The 17,750-nt window shown below is 45.0% G+C and overlaps 1 protein-coding gene across 1 annotated transcript in view; it reads right to left on the bottom strand.

The window, feature by feature from the left end:
* Window positions 1-11,772, bottom strand: part of DISP3 (dispatched RND transporter family member 3) — a 30,394-nt gene extending 18,622 nt beyond the window's left edge. Inside the window, exons 1-3 of the mRNA XM_007078374.3 lie at window positions 10,677-11,772; window positions 9,533-9,752; window positions 23-159 (exon numbers count right to left, since the gene is read on the bottom strand). Coding sequence (XP_007078436.2) covers window positions 23-159; window positions 9,533-9,752; window positions 10,677-11,772 — 1,453 coding nt within the window. The remainder of the gene's footprint in view (window positions 1-22; window positions 160-9,532; window positions 9,753-10,676) is intronic.
* Between the last annotated feature and the right edge of the window lie 5,978 nt (window positions 11,773-17,750).

The raw sequence follows: 17,750 nt of genomic DNA, 5'->3' as shown, positions 1-17,750 counted from the left end.
TGGGCCTTCCAAGGAGGCCTACCTGAGCAGGAGGTGAGAATGTAGACGAGGGCAGCAATACAACTGCTGCTGATGAAGGCCAGGAGCATGTCATTGTTGAAGGTTCTGCGCACCTCGTAATCAAAGAGGTCTGTCCCCCCATACAGAACCTGGACTTTGCTGGAAGGGGAGAGGAAAGACAGAAGTGGGTTGTACTGTTGACACCTGGAAGAGAAGCAGGAGCTACCCACCTCCACAGGGCTCTTTACCTTGGCTCCATGTTAAATCACCTGGGGGCTTCCAAAACTGCTGATGCCCAGGCCGTACTCTAGACAAATTAAACCAGAATTTCTGGGGTGGGGCTGAGTCATCAGTATTTAAAAATCTCCCAGGTGATTCAAACGTACAGTCAAGGTTGAGACCCTGCTCAACACAGATAATAATCAATTATAGTCAAATACTACATCATCTCCCAATACTCAATTGTTCACTGCAAAATTCTAAATTCAAACCAGCTTCCACTTATGCAGTTTTACACTGCTATTCAGTGTGCACTTAACACAAACTATTCTTCATAATAACAAAAATGTTAACCGGGCTGGTCAAGTAGAGTTTTAAAATACAAACAGGAGTGATATCTGCTTCTGGACACGATGCAGTGATAAGATGAAATCTAGATTTACCCTCCCCATAAAACTAACAAAAAAATAAGAGAAACTATATAAAACAAGAATCGGGACATGAGACAACACAGGATGATGATTCTTGAGAGATGAGAAGCAAAATGGGCCCTATGGTTATCCTGACTAACGGCCTTGAGAGTTGCTGGGTCTCAGTATAACCTTATACATGGGTTATGGGGCTCCCCAAAGGAGGCTGAAATTTTTCCAAACTTGATGGAAAACTATAAACCCACTGATTTAAGAAGCTTGAGCAACAAACTCCAAGTACAAAAAAAAAAAAATGAAATGAAATGACAACAATGCACATCATAACCAAATTTTTTCAAAACCAGTGACCAAAAGAAAGTCTTAAAAGCAGCCTGAGGAAAAAGGCGCATCACATACAGAAGGACAAAGATGAGAGAGACTTCTCATCAGAAACAAGTGCTAGTGAGACAATAATGGAGCAGCATCTTTTACCTATTGGGAAAAACATCGACCCAGAATTCTATACCCAGCAAAAATATACTTCAAAAGCAAAGGGAAAATAAAGACTTTTTCATTTTTTATTTTATTTTAATTTTAAAGTTTATTTATCTTGAGAGAGACAGAGACAGCATGAGCAGAAGAGGGGCAGAGAGAGAGAGAGAGAGAGGGAGAATCCCAAGCCTGATGTGGGGCTTGAACTCATGAAACCATGAGACCATGACCTAAGCTGAAACCAAGAGTTGGCCACTTAACCAACTGAGCCACCCAGGCGCCCCACTAATACATGAAAGCAGAAGGAATTAATCTCCAGGATCCCTGCACTATAAGAGATGTTAAAGTAAATCCTTCAGGTACAAAGAGAATAACAGATGGAAATATGGATCTATACAAAGGAATAAAATGGATTAAAAATGGTAATGACATGAACAAATATAAAATATTTTCTTATTGCTTATTTAAGTTTCTTTATAAGATAATTGACCACTTCAGCAAAAATAATAATGTAGTGTGGTGTTGATAACACACATGAAAATAAAATACATGAGAACAATACATAGAGGCTGGGAGGAAAGAAATGGTAGCATACTACTGGAAGTGTCTTACACTATACACAAAGTGGTAAAATGTCATCTGAAGGTAGCCTGTGATAATCTAAGATTATATACTATAAACCCTAAGCAACCATTAAAATAAAAAGTTATAGCTAAAAGACTAACAAATGAGGGGCACCTGGGTGGCTCAGTCAGTTAAGTGTCCTACTTCGACTCAGGTCATGATCTCGTGGTTCATGAGTTTGAGCTCTGCATTGGGCTCTGTGCTGACAGCTCAGAGCCTTGAGCCTGCTTCAGATTCTGTGTCTTCCTACCTCTTTGCCCTTCCTCTGCTTGCTCTCTGTCTCTCAAAAATAATTAAATGTTTAAAAAACTTAAAAAAAAGACTAACAAAGGAAATAAAACATAATAATAAAAAAACACGGAATCAGTCCAGAAGAAGGCAAAAGAAAAGAAAAGGGGAACAAAGAGAGACTTAAGTCTAGCCATATTAATAACTGCATTACCTATAAATGGTCTAAACACCCCAATTAAAAGGCAGAGACAGACTAGATTTTAAAAAAAGCAAGACCTAGAAGCTTACAAGAAACCCATTTTAAGTATAGAAACAAATAGGTTAAAATATTTAAAAAAGAAAAATATATGACATGCTAACTCAAATCAAAAGGAAGCTGGAATGGTTATATTAATAACAAATGAAATAAATTTCAGAATGAAGAATATTACTAGGGATAAAGAAGACAATTTCAAAATGATAAAGCGTTTGATTCATCAAGACAACACAATCAACCAACTTGACCTGACAGGTATTTATTAAACACCCCACTCATCAACAGCAGAATATGTATTCTTTTTAAGTGCACAAGGGAACATTTAGTAAGACAGACCACAATCTGGACCATAAAACAAGACTCACTAAATTTAAAAGGACTGAAGTCATACAAAGTATGTTCTCTGACCACAAATGAATTAAATTAAAAATCAGCCACAAAATGATATCTGGAAAATTCCCAAATATTTGGAAACTAAATAACACACTTTTAAATAACACACAGGTCAAAAAAGAGATCAAAGGGGAAATAGAAAGTATTTTGAATTGAATGAAAATGAAAACACAACATGTGAAAATCTGTGGGATATGCTAAAACAGTACCAAAAGGGAATTTATAGCAATAAATGCCTGTATTGGAGAAGAAGAAACATTTCAAGTTAATGGCCTCAGCTTCTACTTCAAAAAAGTAGAACAAGATAAAAATTACATGTAAAGTAGGCAGACAAAAGGAAATAACAAAGATCAGAGAAGCTAATGAAATACAAAACAAAACCAATAGAAAAAAAAATCAGAGAAATCTAAAGCTAGTTCTTTGAGAAGGTTAAAAAAAATTTGATAAACCTCTAGTCAGAATGATCATGAAAAAAGAGAAAATACACAAGAAAGATGTGACATCACTACAGTTTTACAGATATTTAAAAGATAGTAAAGGAATATTATGAACCACTTCCTACCAACAAATTTGACAATTTAAATGAAATGGACAGATTTAATGTTAGACTCAAAACTACCAAAGCTCATGCAGGAAGCAATAGCTAACTTTAATAGCCCTATCTATGTATATTAAAAAATTCTTCCCATAAAGAAAATTTCAGGCCCAGACAGTTTTATTGATGAATTCTATCACATATTTAAGGAAGAAAGAATACTAGTTCTATGCAAACTCTCCAGAACACTAAAGAGAAGAGAATACTTTCCAACTCATTCTATAATAGCAGAATTACCCTGATACCAAAATAGGACAAATACATTACAAGGAAACTACAGCCCAATATCTATGTTGAACATATTGTGCCCATGAACACAAAATACAAACAGAATACAAAATACAAAATAGAATCTAACACTATATAAAAAAGAAACTATATCATGACCAAGAGCTGGGGGGGGGGGGCTTGGGTTGCCCCAGGAATGTAAGCTTGGCTTAACATTAAAAACTCAATCAATGTTATTCACTACATTAAACCAAAAAAGAAAAATTGTATGATCTCTCTTTAGACACAGAAAAAACATTTGAAAAAATTCAACATTCATTATTGATTAAAAAAAAAAAAGCTACCAGCAAATTAGGGATAGAGGGAGCCTTTTTAACCTGATTAAGGACATCTACAAAAACCCTATGTACTTTTGATTAGGAATAAGACAAGAATGTCCTCTCTCATTACTTTTATTCAACCTTATACTGGAGGTTCTAGCTAGTGCAATCAGCCAAGAAAGAAAAATAAAAGGCATCTAACTTGGAAAGGAAGAAGTAAAACTGTTTTTATTAGCATAAGATATAATTAACTATGTAAAAAATCTAATGTAATTTACCAAAAAACTTCTAGAACTACTAAGGGAGATTAGCAAGGTTACAGGATACAAAATCAATTATATTACTATATACTAGTATGAACAATTGAAAATTAAAATTAAGAAAATAATACCATTTACAACAGCATAAAAACATGAAATAGGGATACATCTGACAAAAGATGTATATACTACATTCATGGGTAAGAAGACTCAATATTGTTACGATGTCAGTTCTCAAGTTGATTTATGGATTCAGCACAGCCATAATCAAGATCCCAGCAGACATTTTTTTTCCTGGAGAAACAGACAAGTGAATTCTAAAATTCAAATAGAAATTCAAAGGACCTAAAATAACTAAAATAACTGTAAAAAAGAATAAAGTTGGGAGGCTTAACAGACTTGGTATAAAGACAAGATATGGTATAAAGCTACCAAAATTAAGGCAGTGTGGTACTCATGTGCAAATAAAGAAACAGATTGATGGAACAGAACAGAGAGTCCAGAAATTAACTTATATATCTATGAACAATAGATTTTTGTCCTAGGTACAAAGGCAATCTTTGTTGAAGGAATAATCCTTTTGACAGGTGATGTTTGAACAATTGGATATCTGTATAAAAATATGTGGCATCTTGGGGTGCCTGAGTGGCTCAGTTGGTTAAGCAACCGACTTCAGCTCAGGTCATGATTTCACGGTTTGTGAGTTCAAGCCCCGTGTTGGGCTCTGTGCTGACAGCTCAGAGCGTGGAGCTCACTTCGGATTCTGTGTCTCCCTCTGTCTTCCCCTCCTTTTCTTGTGCTCTGTCTCTCACTCTGTCTCAAAAATAAATAAATGTTTAAAAAAATTTAAAAAATGTGGCATCTCCATACACTGGGTTACTGCTCAGCATCTAAAAATAATAAACTATCAATGGCTGCAATAACATGGATAGAACTTAAAGTAATTAGGCTGAAAGGGGTCAACCAAAAGAGTGTATACTATATGATGCCATGGATATAAAATTCTAGAAAATGAAAACCAGTATGCAGTAATAGAAAACAGAAAGTGGTGCCTGGGGTAGGGGTGGAGAGGCAAGAAGAGGCAGGATGGACTCATTAGCCAGGGGACATGAGGAAACTTTTGGGGGTGATGGATATGTTCACTATCTTGATTATGGTGAAGGTTTCATGGTATATACATGTGTCAAAACTAATCAAACTGTAAACTTTAAGTATGTGCAGTTGGTTGTATGTCAATTACATCTCAATAAAGCTGTTTTTAAAAACAGAACACTTAAAAGTAAAATAGAAAAGATCTCTGAATTATCTACTTTTTTAGTTATATAGATCAATTGATCTTTCATTAGAGTAGACAACTGAAAATTCAAACAATTTTTTTAATGTTTATTTGTTTTTGAGAGAGAGAGAGAGTGAGAGTGCACAACTGGAGGAGGGGCAGATAGAGAGGGAGACAGAGGATCTGCAGCAGATCTGTGCTGACAGCAGAGTGCCTGATGCAGGGCTTGAACTCATGAACCATGAGATCATGACCTGACTCCAAGTTGGACTCTTAACCGACTGAGCTACTCAGGAGCCCCAAGAAATTGTTATTCATTCTACTCATTCATTCGTACAGCATTTATAGAGTGCCTTCTAAGTTCCAGGTCCTATTTTAGTTGCTGGCTATAAAAAGACACAGGCCCCAATTTTCACTCTCAGGTATAAAGGAATAGTTCATGGAAGACAAGTATTCCTGCCAAGAACTACTAAAAAGATAAAATTCAGAAATCATCTGTTTGATGACAGTAGAAGGTTCCTGAAGTAATGAAAAGTAGAGGGACTCCAGAAAGATTCCATAAAGGGAAGAACCTAGGAAAGGTAAGCTGTTCTTCTACAGCTATTTTCACCCTGGAGGCATCTGCTGATTCTGAACACAGGCAGAAAGATGTGAAAATCGAGGCTAGGAGTCAGATGAACTAGCAGAGTTTCCCCTCAGCACTTTGGTTAAATACTGGAGCTGCATGAAGCATTAGGCTAGAAACCTAAGCAGAAAGCTTCTTTAAAAACGTGGCATGGAGTTTCTGTTGGTTTGTGTGTGTGTGTGTGTGTGTGTGTGTGTGTGTTTGTAGTTTTGAGAAACAAAGATTAGAGTTTGGAACTTGTTAGGGGAAAGAGTTCTGCAGAATACACCAGACTCCCAGTAGAAAGTCCTAGAGAACCAAGGGCAAACAAGGGGCAGACTGAGACTTTCCAGGGCTGCAAAACAGCCTTGACTCAACAAAATGGTTGGTTACTTAAGGTGATCAGTCACAACTCTGTCTGCCTAGTGGAAGGAATGATAGACTTTCTGTGCAGGAAATAATATCACCTGGACCTGTTTGTTTTTTTATGCATAATGTTTATCGCTCAATAAAAATTACCAGGCATACTCATAGGCATGACCACATGACCAAAAACCAAGTGAAAGAACAGACTACAGAAACAAATCCACAGCTTATCCCTATGTTGAAAGTCGGCTGATAAGGACTTTAAAATAATGATAATTTAAAAAAAAATAATAATATGTTTAAGGACAGAGAGGATACTATGGACAAAATAAATAAAATGATGAATTTCACCAGGGATTTAGATAAATAACAAAGAATCAAATGGAAATTCTCCACAGAAAAACATACCATTAAAATGTCAACAGACATTAAGTGGCAGATTAAATATAACAAAAGACTGGATCAGTGAACTAGAACATCTAAAACACAGAAAGAAACGAAACATAGAAAGTAACAAAAACCAAAACATAGAAATGAAAAATAAAAGACCTAGACAAGATCCCTGAAAACACATGGGACTCAGTGAAAAAAAAATCTAACATTTGTGTAATCAGAATCTTAAAAGGAAAAGAAACATAGAATGAGGTAGAAGCAATATTTGAAGCAGTGATAGCCAGGAAAACTCCCCAAACTGATGAAAGTTATCAATCTACAGATTCAAGAAGTTCTGTGCACCCCAAGCAGAACAAATTCAAGGAAAACTACACCTACATAACTCATGGTAAGACTGGTGAAGCCAAGGAGAAAAATCTTAAATGCAGCCAGAGAAAAAAAAGACAATTTTTCCAAGGAACAACAAAAATATTTACAGCTGACTTTTCCACAGGAATGATGGAAGTCAGAACACAATGGATTGACAGCTCTAAAGTACTAAAAGAAAATAACTACCAGCTTACAATTCTATACCAGCAGAAATATACTTCAAAAATGAAAGTAAAATAAAGATGTTTTCTAGGCAAAAACACAGAATTTATCCTCAGCAAATATGCACTTAAAAAACTATTAAGAAGAGGTCTAAAGATACAAGGAAAATGATTCTAGGGGGAAACATGAAATTGTAGAAAGTAATGAAGAGCAACAGCAAAAGTAAATATGTGAGTAAATATAAATGAGTACTGACTTAGTAAAATAATAATGTGATATCATGCGGGGCTTCAATGTATCTAGAATTAAAATGCATGCAACAAAATGCAAAAGGCTAAAGGGTATAAAAGCAGTGAACATGTTCTAAGATTCTAATATTATCAGAGATGTAGTGAAAGTGATCATTTGTATTATTCTGTAGTTAAGTCAAGGTGCATGTTGCCATCTCTTGGGTAACCAGTCATAAGGTAGTAAAAAGATCCAATTATTCCAAAAGAAGATACTAAAGTCTATAGGGACTCTGCTTTTCATTGCTCCTATGAAGCTCTAGAGTGATGGGAACGGGAAGAGAGGCTTTTTTACCCAGGCAGAGGTTTTCTCTTAACAGCTGAACATATTACGCAGTGGTAGTTTTTGGTATTTGAACCCTAAAGATCCTCCTGCAGGCAGCCCCTCCCAGTTTCCCACCCTAGCCAAGTACGTTTCTCTGGAACACCTCTATTTGTTCATCCACCCCCACCCACCCACTCATTCATGCCCAAGATAAATTCCTACTAAGGGGTTCCTGGCACTGTCCTAGGGACCAGGCCTATAGAAAGAAGCCAGGAACAATCCCAGCCCGCAACAAACTCACACTCTCTTGAAACATAATGAAACTAAACCTTCCTCAAACTTTAACATGCAGACAAGTCATCTAGGATCCTGTAGGTCCAAGAAAGGCCTGGAGATTCTGCATTTATAACAACCCCCCAGGTGAAACAGATGCTGCTGATCTGAGGAATGCACTTTGAGTGACAAGGAATTAAACAGCCAAAATACAGACTGACAAGTGCCATGATGAAATTGTAGCTCAGAGAGGTGAAAGAGCTCATGGAAACTCCCAAGTGGACTAAGTCACTGGTATGTGACCTTAGACATATCTAACTCCAAAGCTCATGTATGCTCTTTTGTTCCTCCTCTAGTGAGAAGGAAGGGCATGGTGGAAGGGGGGTGGAGTGGGCTTTCACTCCAGCTTCAGGGAAAAACTGCCCAGGCTGGATCTTAGTGGATGAGCAGGGGTTTGTTTAGCAAAGAAGCAGGGTCAGGAGAAGGTTCCTAGTGCAGCGACTGGCATAAAAACAAAAGAGGTAAGGGCTCTGGATTGGAAAGGTTGGCTTTTAGTGCCAATCCCACCACTTATGGGCTTTATAATTTGGACAACTCACTTAATAGGGCTGTGCCTCGATTTCCTCAACCATAAGATGGAGATGATCATAATAGCACCTGCCTCATTGGGTCGGTGTTGAGAATTAAATGAGATGGTGTGTATAAAGGGCTTATACCAGCACTGTGCCACATAAATGTTGGTTCTGATTATCATAGTTGTTGCTCAATGCAATGAATGAGTAATGGAAGGAACAAGGGTATTTCAGGCAGAATGATTCATTTGCCTGGAGCTGGCCTGTCAGGGCAGGGGACTGAGAGGCATCACAGTTATTGCCCATCAGGACTGATAGATGAACTATTTAATGCCCTTTCTGGGTGAGGAGGGGCCTACGTGTATTTTTAGACACATAGCCCAAGGTTTGGAGGACAACCAAAGCACCCACTACCTGAGAGCACCTTCACATCTCTTGGCTCACCTCCTCCTAATGCCTCCAGAAGGTATCGGGACTCATCATCCCCATTCTACAAGTAGGGAAACTGAGGCCCAGAGAAGTAGAGGCATATTTGCCAACTCTCTCTCTGGGTAGAGGAGGCAAACAGGCCAATACTCCCTGGTCAGTACTCTTTCCAGAAAGCCCTCTAGGCACCATCTCAGGAGAAAAATCAATATCCAAGACTTCTTAGGCAAAAGCCCTGGGATTTCCTACCTCCTCCAAAGCTTTCATGTTCACTAACCATCAGCACTGATCAAGAAAAGGGGCTTTTTGAGCTGTCAGAGTGACAGTGAGGATGTATCTGGCTCTGCCCCTGATTCAGGAAGAAAGACTTCCTAGGGAGAAGGTTCAGGGGAGGTGATCTGGGGTTTATGAGAAAGAAACACTCGAAAGACAATTTCCTACCCTAACACAGCCCTTTCCTGATATACACAAGGACAAACAGACACTGCGTGCAGCTGGACCTCCTACCTACCTAGTAGACTGCTTGGCCAGCATGGCCACGTAGGTGACCACAAAGCTCTGAAACTTGGCCCGCTGCTCCTCCCAGCGATCGTCCACTGAGTAGTAGTTGGGCAGGGGTGCTCCAAAGAGGATCTCGCTGCGCAGTAGGGAGCTCTTGAGGTTTTCTGCGGAGAGGCCCTCGTCCACATACCAGTAGAACTCGGGGTGAGTCATGGCCAGCTCTAGGGAGCCTGCAGGGGCAGGGGTGGTGGCCCAAGGAGCTCAGAGGGCAGCTCCCCACAGCCCTCCATCAACATCATCCTGTCCTCCTTGCTAATCTCACTCCTTTCTAAGGACGTGGCACTCCCCCTCAGGCTGCCTCCAGCTGTCTCAAATGGAACAGAGCAACGGTTTAAAGAACTCACTGCCCAAGAGCAGCAGTCCCCCAGACCTGCTCAGGCAGCCCCCAATAAATTCACATTTTATTTGCATGTGAACCTCACCTAATTCCAAGGCTCAGTCTTTGCAGCCCTCGAGTTCCACCTTTCCATTACAGTCCCCATTCATCTGCCTAGAATCTTGCCCGTGTGCCCCTTAGAAGGCACACCCAAGCACCCAAGCCCCACCCCACGACCATTCTCTAGCCCCACCCCACCTTTCAAGTCTCATCCCTAAATTACTACAAACTAACCCCGCCTTGGTCTCCCTTCAACTTGTCTCTCTCCCTTATCTTCCTCCGATTAGATGCCCGGTCCTCTGACCACACCTGGGTTTCCCTCTAACCAACCTCATGCCCAAGCCCTACCCCACCCATTCTTTAACTGGCCAGTTTCCCACAATCCAGGTCTGCACCCAAACCTTCCTTGCCTCTCTCAAATCCATCTCACATCCTACCCTGCTGCCAGTCTTTCGCTGTATCACCTTCAGGTCACGCCCAGCAGGCAGCTCGAACCTGAGTCTGCCCACAGCGGAGTCCCACCCCATTCTCCTTCAGGTGTGAGTCCATGGCCAAATTTCCCATGGGTCTCTAAAGTACCTTCTCTCAATCTCATGAAGACCCGCCCTCAGCCTCACTGAGGCCCCGCCCCTTACAAGCCCCACCCACCCAAGGGCTCCACCCCTTACAAGGCCCTCCCCAGCAGGCTGTGTCATCGGCCACACACAAGGCTGCTCACCCCGGATGTCGGCCAGGTCCTGGCCCATGCCATCATAGTAGATCTTGCCGCCTCTCTCAGTGGGGAAGAAGTAGGTCATGAGCGAGCTGGGTGGGGAGCAGTAGGAGTAGGACCCTAGTGGAAGGTCCTTGAGCACCTCATGGGGTTTCCAGCAGAACTCCCGGAAGCCCGGGTGGTCCATGATCTTGCGCTCAATCTCGTGGATTGTGACCAGCCGCTCACTGGTGAAAATGTTGCGCTCTGCGTCGCCACGGGCCAGGAAAATAAGCTCAATGCGCCAGTGCGCATGCGTCTGGGTGTTGGCGCTCACATAAGAACGTGAGTAGTCCCAGCGCGAGGCACCCCTGCGGACTCGGCTCTGATTGGCCGCAGCCACAGCACGGGGCGGGGTGCTGGGTTGGCACCGTACATTCTTCTGCATGCCCTGGTTCGTTGGGCCTTCACTCTGGTTGGCTGCCAGATCCACCAGGGTTGGGGCCTCCCGCCGAAGACGCCCACTCCGATTGGCTGCTGGTTTCTGGTCTGCGGAAGTGTCAGGGGATATGCCTGGGCCACGCCTTGGGGCCGCAAAGACTGCCCGTGGGGGCCTGGTGACCGGTCGAGAGCGGTTGCCCAGATGCAGCTGCTGCAGCTGCTCTGAGATAAGGCGCTGGAGCGTCTCAGAAGTGAAGTCAGCCAAGTCGCGCCGGTTGCGCCCCCAGGACCCAAACTGGGACTTAAGCGCCAGCGCGAGGGCATCAAAACGCTGGGAGGCCTCATGGTTGCGGATCTCAAAGGCGTTGTAGGAGATGTCAATGTCCAGCGGCGGGTAGTAGAGGAACATGAAGGCCGACAGGGCCATGGGGATGCTGCAGCCCAGGAAGAGCACCAGCCCTGCACAGCAGGGATTTGTGAAAGCCCAGCCCAGGGTGCTCCAGAAGCCCGAGGCAGGCGGCCGGGAAGGCAAGGTCCAATGCCTCCAGCAACACTGCCCTCCTTTCCCAGCTCGGGGCCCTGGCTTCTGGGCCCTCCTAAAGGCCTCACCGGTTGCTTCCTCCTCTTCCTGCTCCTCCTCTTGCCACAAGTCTTGCAGCAAGGGGTCATCCTCCGAGTCCATAGCCTACAGGAGAGGGAGAGGGTCAGCAGGCTAGAGAGAGGGAGAAGACGGTGTCCTGTGGCTGCAGTCGCCCAGCCCTGGGTATTAGCCCCGTCCACAAATACTGCGATGGAATTGCATCGCGTGGGCATGTAACTCAACTGAACTTCATCACTTGTACACGAAACAAAGAAAAATATGTTACTGGTCCATCACCTCCCCCAACTAGATCTTGGCTTTCGAGGCCACAGGAAAGGGAGAATCACAGCCCGTTTGCAAACAGAAGAGACATTCCTCCCTGTGTAAGGGATACTGGGGCGGGGGGGGGGGTGGACTCTGACTACACACGATTTCTCAACTTCCTCTTCATGCTTTGATTCTAGAACTCATGGCCAACAGGAGGCGTTACTCCACTGCCATCATGTTTACTTATAGTTAGCAACTCTAAAGTAGATCTCCCCTATGACCCAGCAATAGCACTGCTAGGAATTTACCCAAGGGATGCAGGAGTGCTGATGCATAGGGGCACTTGTACCCCAATGTTTATAGCAGCACTTTCAACAGTGGCCAAATTATGGAAAGAGCTTAAATGTCCATCAACTGATGAATGGATAAAGAAATTGTGGTTTATATACACAATAGAATACTACATGGCAATGAGAAAGAACGAAATATGGCCCTTTGTAGCAACGTGGATGGAACTGGAGAGTGTTATGCTAAGTGAAATATGTCATACAGAGAAAGACAGATACCATATGTTTTCACTCTTATGTGGATCTTGAGAAACTTAACAGAAGACCATGGGGGAGGGGAAGGGGGAAAAGTTAGAGAGGGAGGGAGGCAAACCATAAGAGACTCTTAAAAACTGAGAATAAACAGGGTTGATGGGGGGTGGGAGGGAGGGGAAAGTGGGTGACGGGCATTGAGGAGGGCACCTGTTGGGATGACCACTGGCTGTTGTATGGAAACCAATTTGACAATACATTTCATATGAAAAATAAATAAAATACCTTCTGAAGTATCAGGGTAGGAGGAAAGAACGTGGTCTTTGGAATCGGGAGTTTGGGTCCTGGTAAGGTGAACATTGGCAAGGCAGTAAACCTCTCTGAACCTCAATTTGTCGTCTATAAAACAGAGGTGGCCACTCCTGCCTCACACAGTTGTGAGGAGGGCTGCAGTCTGGGTAGTATATTAGTTACTATATCTGTCACGTAAGCAGATTTGTTTGCTCCCCTCTGGGGGCTGTAATGTGCCTAGCGGTCGCCCATGGATGGGGCTGTGCCAGAGCTGTCATAGCTCTCCTCAAGAACTCTCAATAGCTCCCCACCCCCTCTTTGGGACACTGCAGCTGCAGCCACTGTTTGTCAGGCTCAGGCCACTTAACATGCAGCGCCAGCAACATCAAACCTTTGGGCACGAGCAGGGGCCAGGCATCTGTCTCCCCAAGACTTGGGCACAAGCAGCAGGAGGGCCTGGCAGGAGAGGGCAGCCCGGGCAGACTGAGGACTCCTGCAGGGTGGCCCGAAGGCAGGAGGCCTTCCGGCATCCCCGGGCATGGCCTGTTCCCCTTGTCCCTCCTGTCCTCAGTTTGGACGGGGAGAGACTCATTATCCAGTTAGACGCCAGGCAGCGAGAAGAGGAAGCTAATTATACCAGAGCTGGCTAATTAATGCTGCCTTTCCTATTAACATTCTCTAGAGTGCTCCATTTCAATTAGACGGTCTGTCCGGGAAGAGAGGGGGCTGCCGTCAGCCCAGAGAAAGTGAGGAAGAGAGGGTGAGGGGAAGGAGGGAAACAGAGACAGAGAGACAGGAAACGGGAGAGATGAGAGACAGAGACAGCTGGGAAGAGGAGACAGAGAGGAGAGGGGAATTGAGTGGGGGGTGGGCAGACAGAGATGCAAAAAGGGAAACAGAGAGGAGGGTGGGAGAAGAGGAGGGCAAAGCAGAAAACTTGAAAGGGAGAGAGGCCTGGAGGGGATGGGAACTGCTCCTGTAATATGCAAGAGTCCTATCCTAAGATGAGATCATTAAACTTCCCATTTGCGATGCCCTAAAGCATTCTGGCCGAGGGGACGCCATATGCTCCCAGGACCAATTTGTGTTAGCAGGAACTCCTGAGTGTGAACCAGAGGCAGCTCAGACTCACCCCATGTCCAAGGGGCAGAACTAAGTCTGCATGTGGAGGTGGGGGCAGGTGGGAGCTTCGCCCCCACTCCCAGCCTTGGAAGGAGGATGCTGATGGCAATATGGTGGAGAGGGAGGGACAAAGGCCACTTCTGCCTCTTTTTCTGGGGTCCATCCACCCTGCCCCCAGCCTCAGCCTGCCTTTCAAGATGTATAGTTTACGGTATGTTGATATGTGAGCAGGGGTCCAAGGCCAGGATTCTGGGTCACGGCAGCACTTCCTGAGGGATTTGGGGGATCCTGCTGTTGCACCGGCGAAGCCATTCCCTTCCCTAGAAGTCTAATGCATCTTTCAAGGTCTTGCTCAAGTGTCACCTCTGACAAGAAGCCTTCCCAGATCTGAAGCCCCCAGCGACCCATCTAAACTTCTCACCACACTTAGGGGGTACAAATTACTCAGGGACAAGGAGGGAGAGGCAATATAGTAGGACATTAAGAGCTAAGGCTTTGGAGGCAAACAGATCTGGATGTTGGTCCCAGCTATACAATTTAGAGCAGGCGATGTATCCTTTCTGACCCTCAGTTTTCTCATCTATAAGATGGGGCTACCAGTAGTCATCATTACAGAGGTGATCAGATGATGTACGCAGCAGGCTGACCACAGTGCCTGGTACATGTAAGTGCTTGGGAAATGACTGCTTCTGTTCTTTTATACTCTGCTCCTCCGCCAAGGCTGTGAACTGGAAGACTCACATGGCTCATTGCATTTGCCAAAGATGATCACAGCAATATCTCTCGTCTCATGTGCTTTTCTCATGGTATGACTGAGACTTCTCCCATCAAGAAGTAATGTCTGCATTCCTTCCCCTTGAATCCAGGAGCGTGGGGGCTGTGACTGCAGCAGAAGTGGCTCTGAGCTTGGCAAATGGAGAGGCAGGCTTCCCCCCTGGCTCTCTTGGGATGCTTTGTCCTTGGAGCCCAGCTGCCATGCGGAGAGGAGGCCCAAACTAGCACAGGAAGGGAGACCACATGCGGGAGCTCCTGCTGACAGCCAGCATCAACCATCAGATATGTGAGTAAAGACACCACCGGCCAAGGAGTAACCCAAGCCTTCGTGTCTTCCCGGCTGAGACCCAAGTACCATGGAGTAGAGCTAAGCCACCGTCTCTTGTACCCTGTCCTGACCCACAGAGTCCAGGAGCATAATACACTGGTTGTCATACATCACTAAGTTTGGGGGATGATTGATTACATAGTAATAGTAACTGAACTATTATAATGGGTCCCTGTCCCCTACGTTTGACTCTGTGCCCTGCAGACAACATTTTCTGGATTGAAGTGCCCAGAAAATTGGGCACAGCCATTCTGCCTCCCAGTGAGAGCCCCGCAGCCAGGTGGACATGAACTCCAAGAGAGCAGGGACTTGGCTGTCATGTTCCCTGCTGGGGTTCTGGGTTTCGGATAGTTGTCGAATGAGGAAAGGTAAAGGAATCTCTGGAGAATCTGGGTTAGGTATTAGAACTTCCCCCCGGGACAGAGGATGATCACCAAACAATATACACATGCAGCCAGGAGTATGGTTTCTTCTGCCTGGGGTGGGGAGGATCTTGAAGAGGGTGAAACGAACAAACAAGAAGTGGACTCGATGAGTTCTTTGTCTCTCATGCCTCCCACCCCCACGCTTGTCTTCTCTACCTCTGGGAAGAAAAGCTGCCACGTGGGAAATGACACCAGATTGGTGGTTGACCACCACGGCTGCAGGCCTGGCTCAGCCATCAACTTTCTGTGTGGCCCTGGGCCTGTCCATCCGCTCCTGGGGCCCTGTCTCCCCCATCTGGCATTGGGATGGTAAAGCCTCAGGTCCCTCTAGTGGTGACTCCCGCCGAGCTGCAGAGAAGCCCTGGTCTGCAGGCCAGCAAGGGTGGGTGGGGTCTGAGAGACCCTCAGCAAACCCAGGGAGGCCTCAGCTCGCAGGTGGGGTCTGACAACAGCACCTCAGTGGACAACCACCTCCTCAGGCTTTTCCACAGGGTGGGCAGCAAATTGCACATTTCTTTTCCCTTCTCAAATGATGGGAATTGATTAGCCGAGCAAGGAGCTCCAGCTGCTCCATGGAAAGGAACTAAGGACAGCTTATGAGGGACCCGTCATGAGCCGACTTCCATTATGCCTTCACGGTCTTCATCATGGTAGGCCTGCTCAGTGCCCAACGTCCTCTCTGTCCTCCCCTGTCTCTCTCTGTCTCTGTCTCTCCTACATACACACACACACACACACACACACACACACACTCAGAGATGGTCAGAATTGAACTCTGAGCCTCTCAGGGGCCCAGGAGACAAGGTGGAGACATCCACAAAAAAAGGTATCCCTTCTCTTGGGGGAATCAAGAGGGGCAGGTGCCTGAAAGGGAATGGTAGGCCCTGGGGGGCCCAGGGAGGAACCTGGCCCAGTGTTAAGGGCCAGGCATGGGGCAATCCAAAGCCACATTTGAAGCATAATCTCAATATTATAACAGAAAAAACAAAATTCCACATGCATTAAAAGAAAAAAAAAAACACTTACAATGGTTATCTCTACCTGGGAGGATTATGGGTAATTTTCATTTTCTCCTTTATACTTGTCTATTTCCAATTTTTCTGCAATGATCAGGTGTAGCCTCACTTTTAGAATGAGAAAAAAAAACCTTATTTAAAAATAGAATGTGTGTGTATGTGTGTGGAAGGGATTTTGTGAACAGCCTCCAACTCTTTGAGGAGTTAGGATAATAGGGCCTGGGAGGAGGGTTCTGTCCCCAAAGGAGAGCAAATGCGGAGGGGGGGTGACTGACTTGCAGCAGGAGAGACCCTGGTTAGAAAACAGAAGGTCCTGGAAGAGAGGCAGCTGGCAAAGGCCAATGAGTGAGCGAATGTGGAAATCTCCTGTTCTCCTGAGATAAAGAGAGGGGTCTTTTTTTTTTTAAGCTTATTTATTTTGAGAGAGAGAGAGAACAAGCAGGGGAGGGGTAGAGAGAGAAGTAGAGACAGAATCCCATGCAGGCGCCACACTGTCAGCAAGGAGCCCCAAGCGGGGCTCAAACCCATGAACTGTGAGATCATGACCTGAGTCAAAATCAAGAGTTGGAGGCTTAACCGACAAGCCACCCAGGTGACCCGAGAGGGGTCTTTAAAATGAACAGGGAGGGGCACCTGGGTGGCTCAGTCGTGTCTGACTTCAGCTCAGGTCATGATCTCATGGTCCGTGAGTTCAAGCCCCGCGTCGGGCTCTGTGCTGACAGCTCAGAGCCTGGAGCCTGCTTCGGACTCTGTGTCTCCTTCTCTCTCTGCCCCTCACCTACTCGTGCTCTCTCTCTCTCTCTCTCTCTCTCTCTCTCTCTCTCTCAAAAATAAGTAAACATTAAAATTTTTCTTTAATGAACAGGGAGTAGATCATGTCCCAGAAGGGGCATCAGAGCACAGGCAGTCCAATCCCTTTGTCTTCCAGATAGGGACACTGAGACCAGGCAAAGAGAAGGGACTCACCCAAGGTCTTATTTCAGTGGCAGAGCCAGGACTCCGGCTTGAAGGAGTGCTCAGTCTGCTCCATCGGCAGATTCTGGGGGCACTTCTTGGCAGTCCCTGGGAGCCACCAGGCCCGGAGAAGACGGCACGTGCTCCCAAAGAGCCAAATAGGGAAACGACTTTTAAGGTCTAGGGAAAGAGGCCTTCTTCAAGTCCCAAGCCAGATGGACCCGCCCCCCAACCTGGACAGGATGGGGCTTTGGTGGGAGGCGATGTTTCCTCAAAGACCCCCTTGACCCAGTTCTTGCTCTCCTGCAGCATGGCTCCCAGGGATATGGACCCACGCCAGAGCCTGCCTGCAGCGCTGGTTACA

The sequence above is a fragment of the Panthera tigris genome, chromosome C1, assembly GCF_018350195.1.
Source record: "Panthera tigris isolate Pti1 chromosome C1, P.tigris_Pti1_mat1.1, whole genome shotgun sequence".
In the NCBI taxonomy this organism is placed as follows: domain Eukaryota; kingdom Metazoa; phylum Chordata; class Mammalia; order Carnivora; family Felidae; genus Panthera; species Panthera tigris.
The sequence above is the reverse complement of the archived record's forward strand: the minus strand, read 5'-3'. Positions and strand labels throughout refer to the sequence as shown.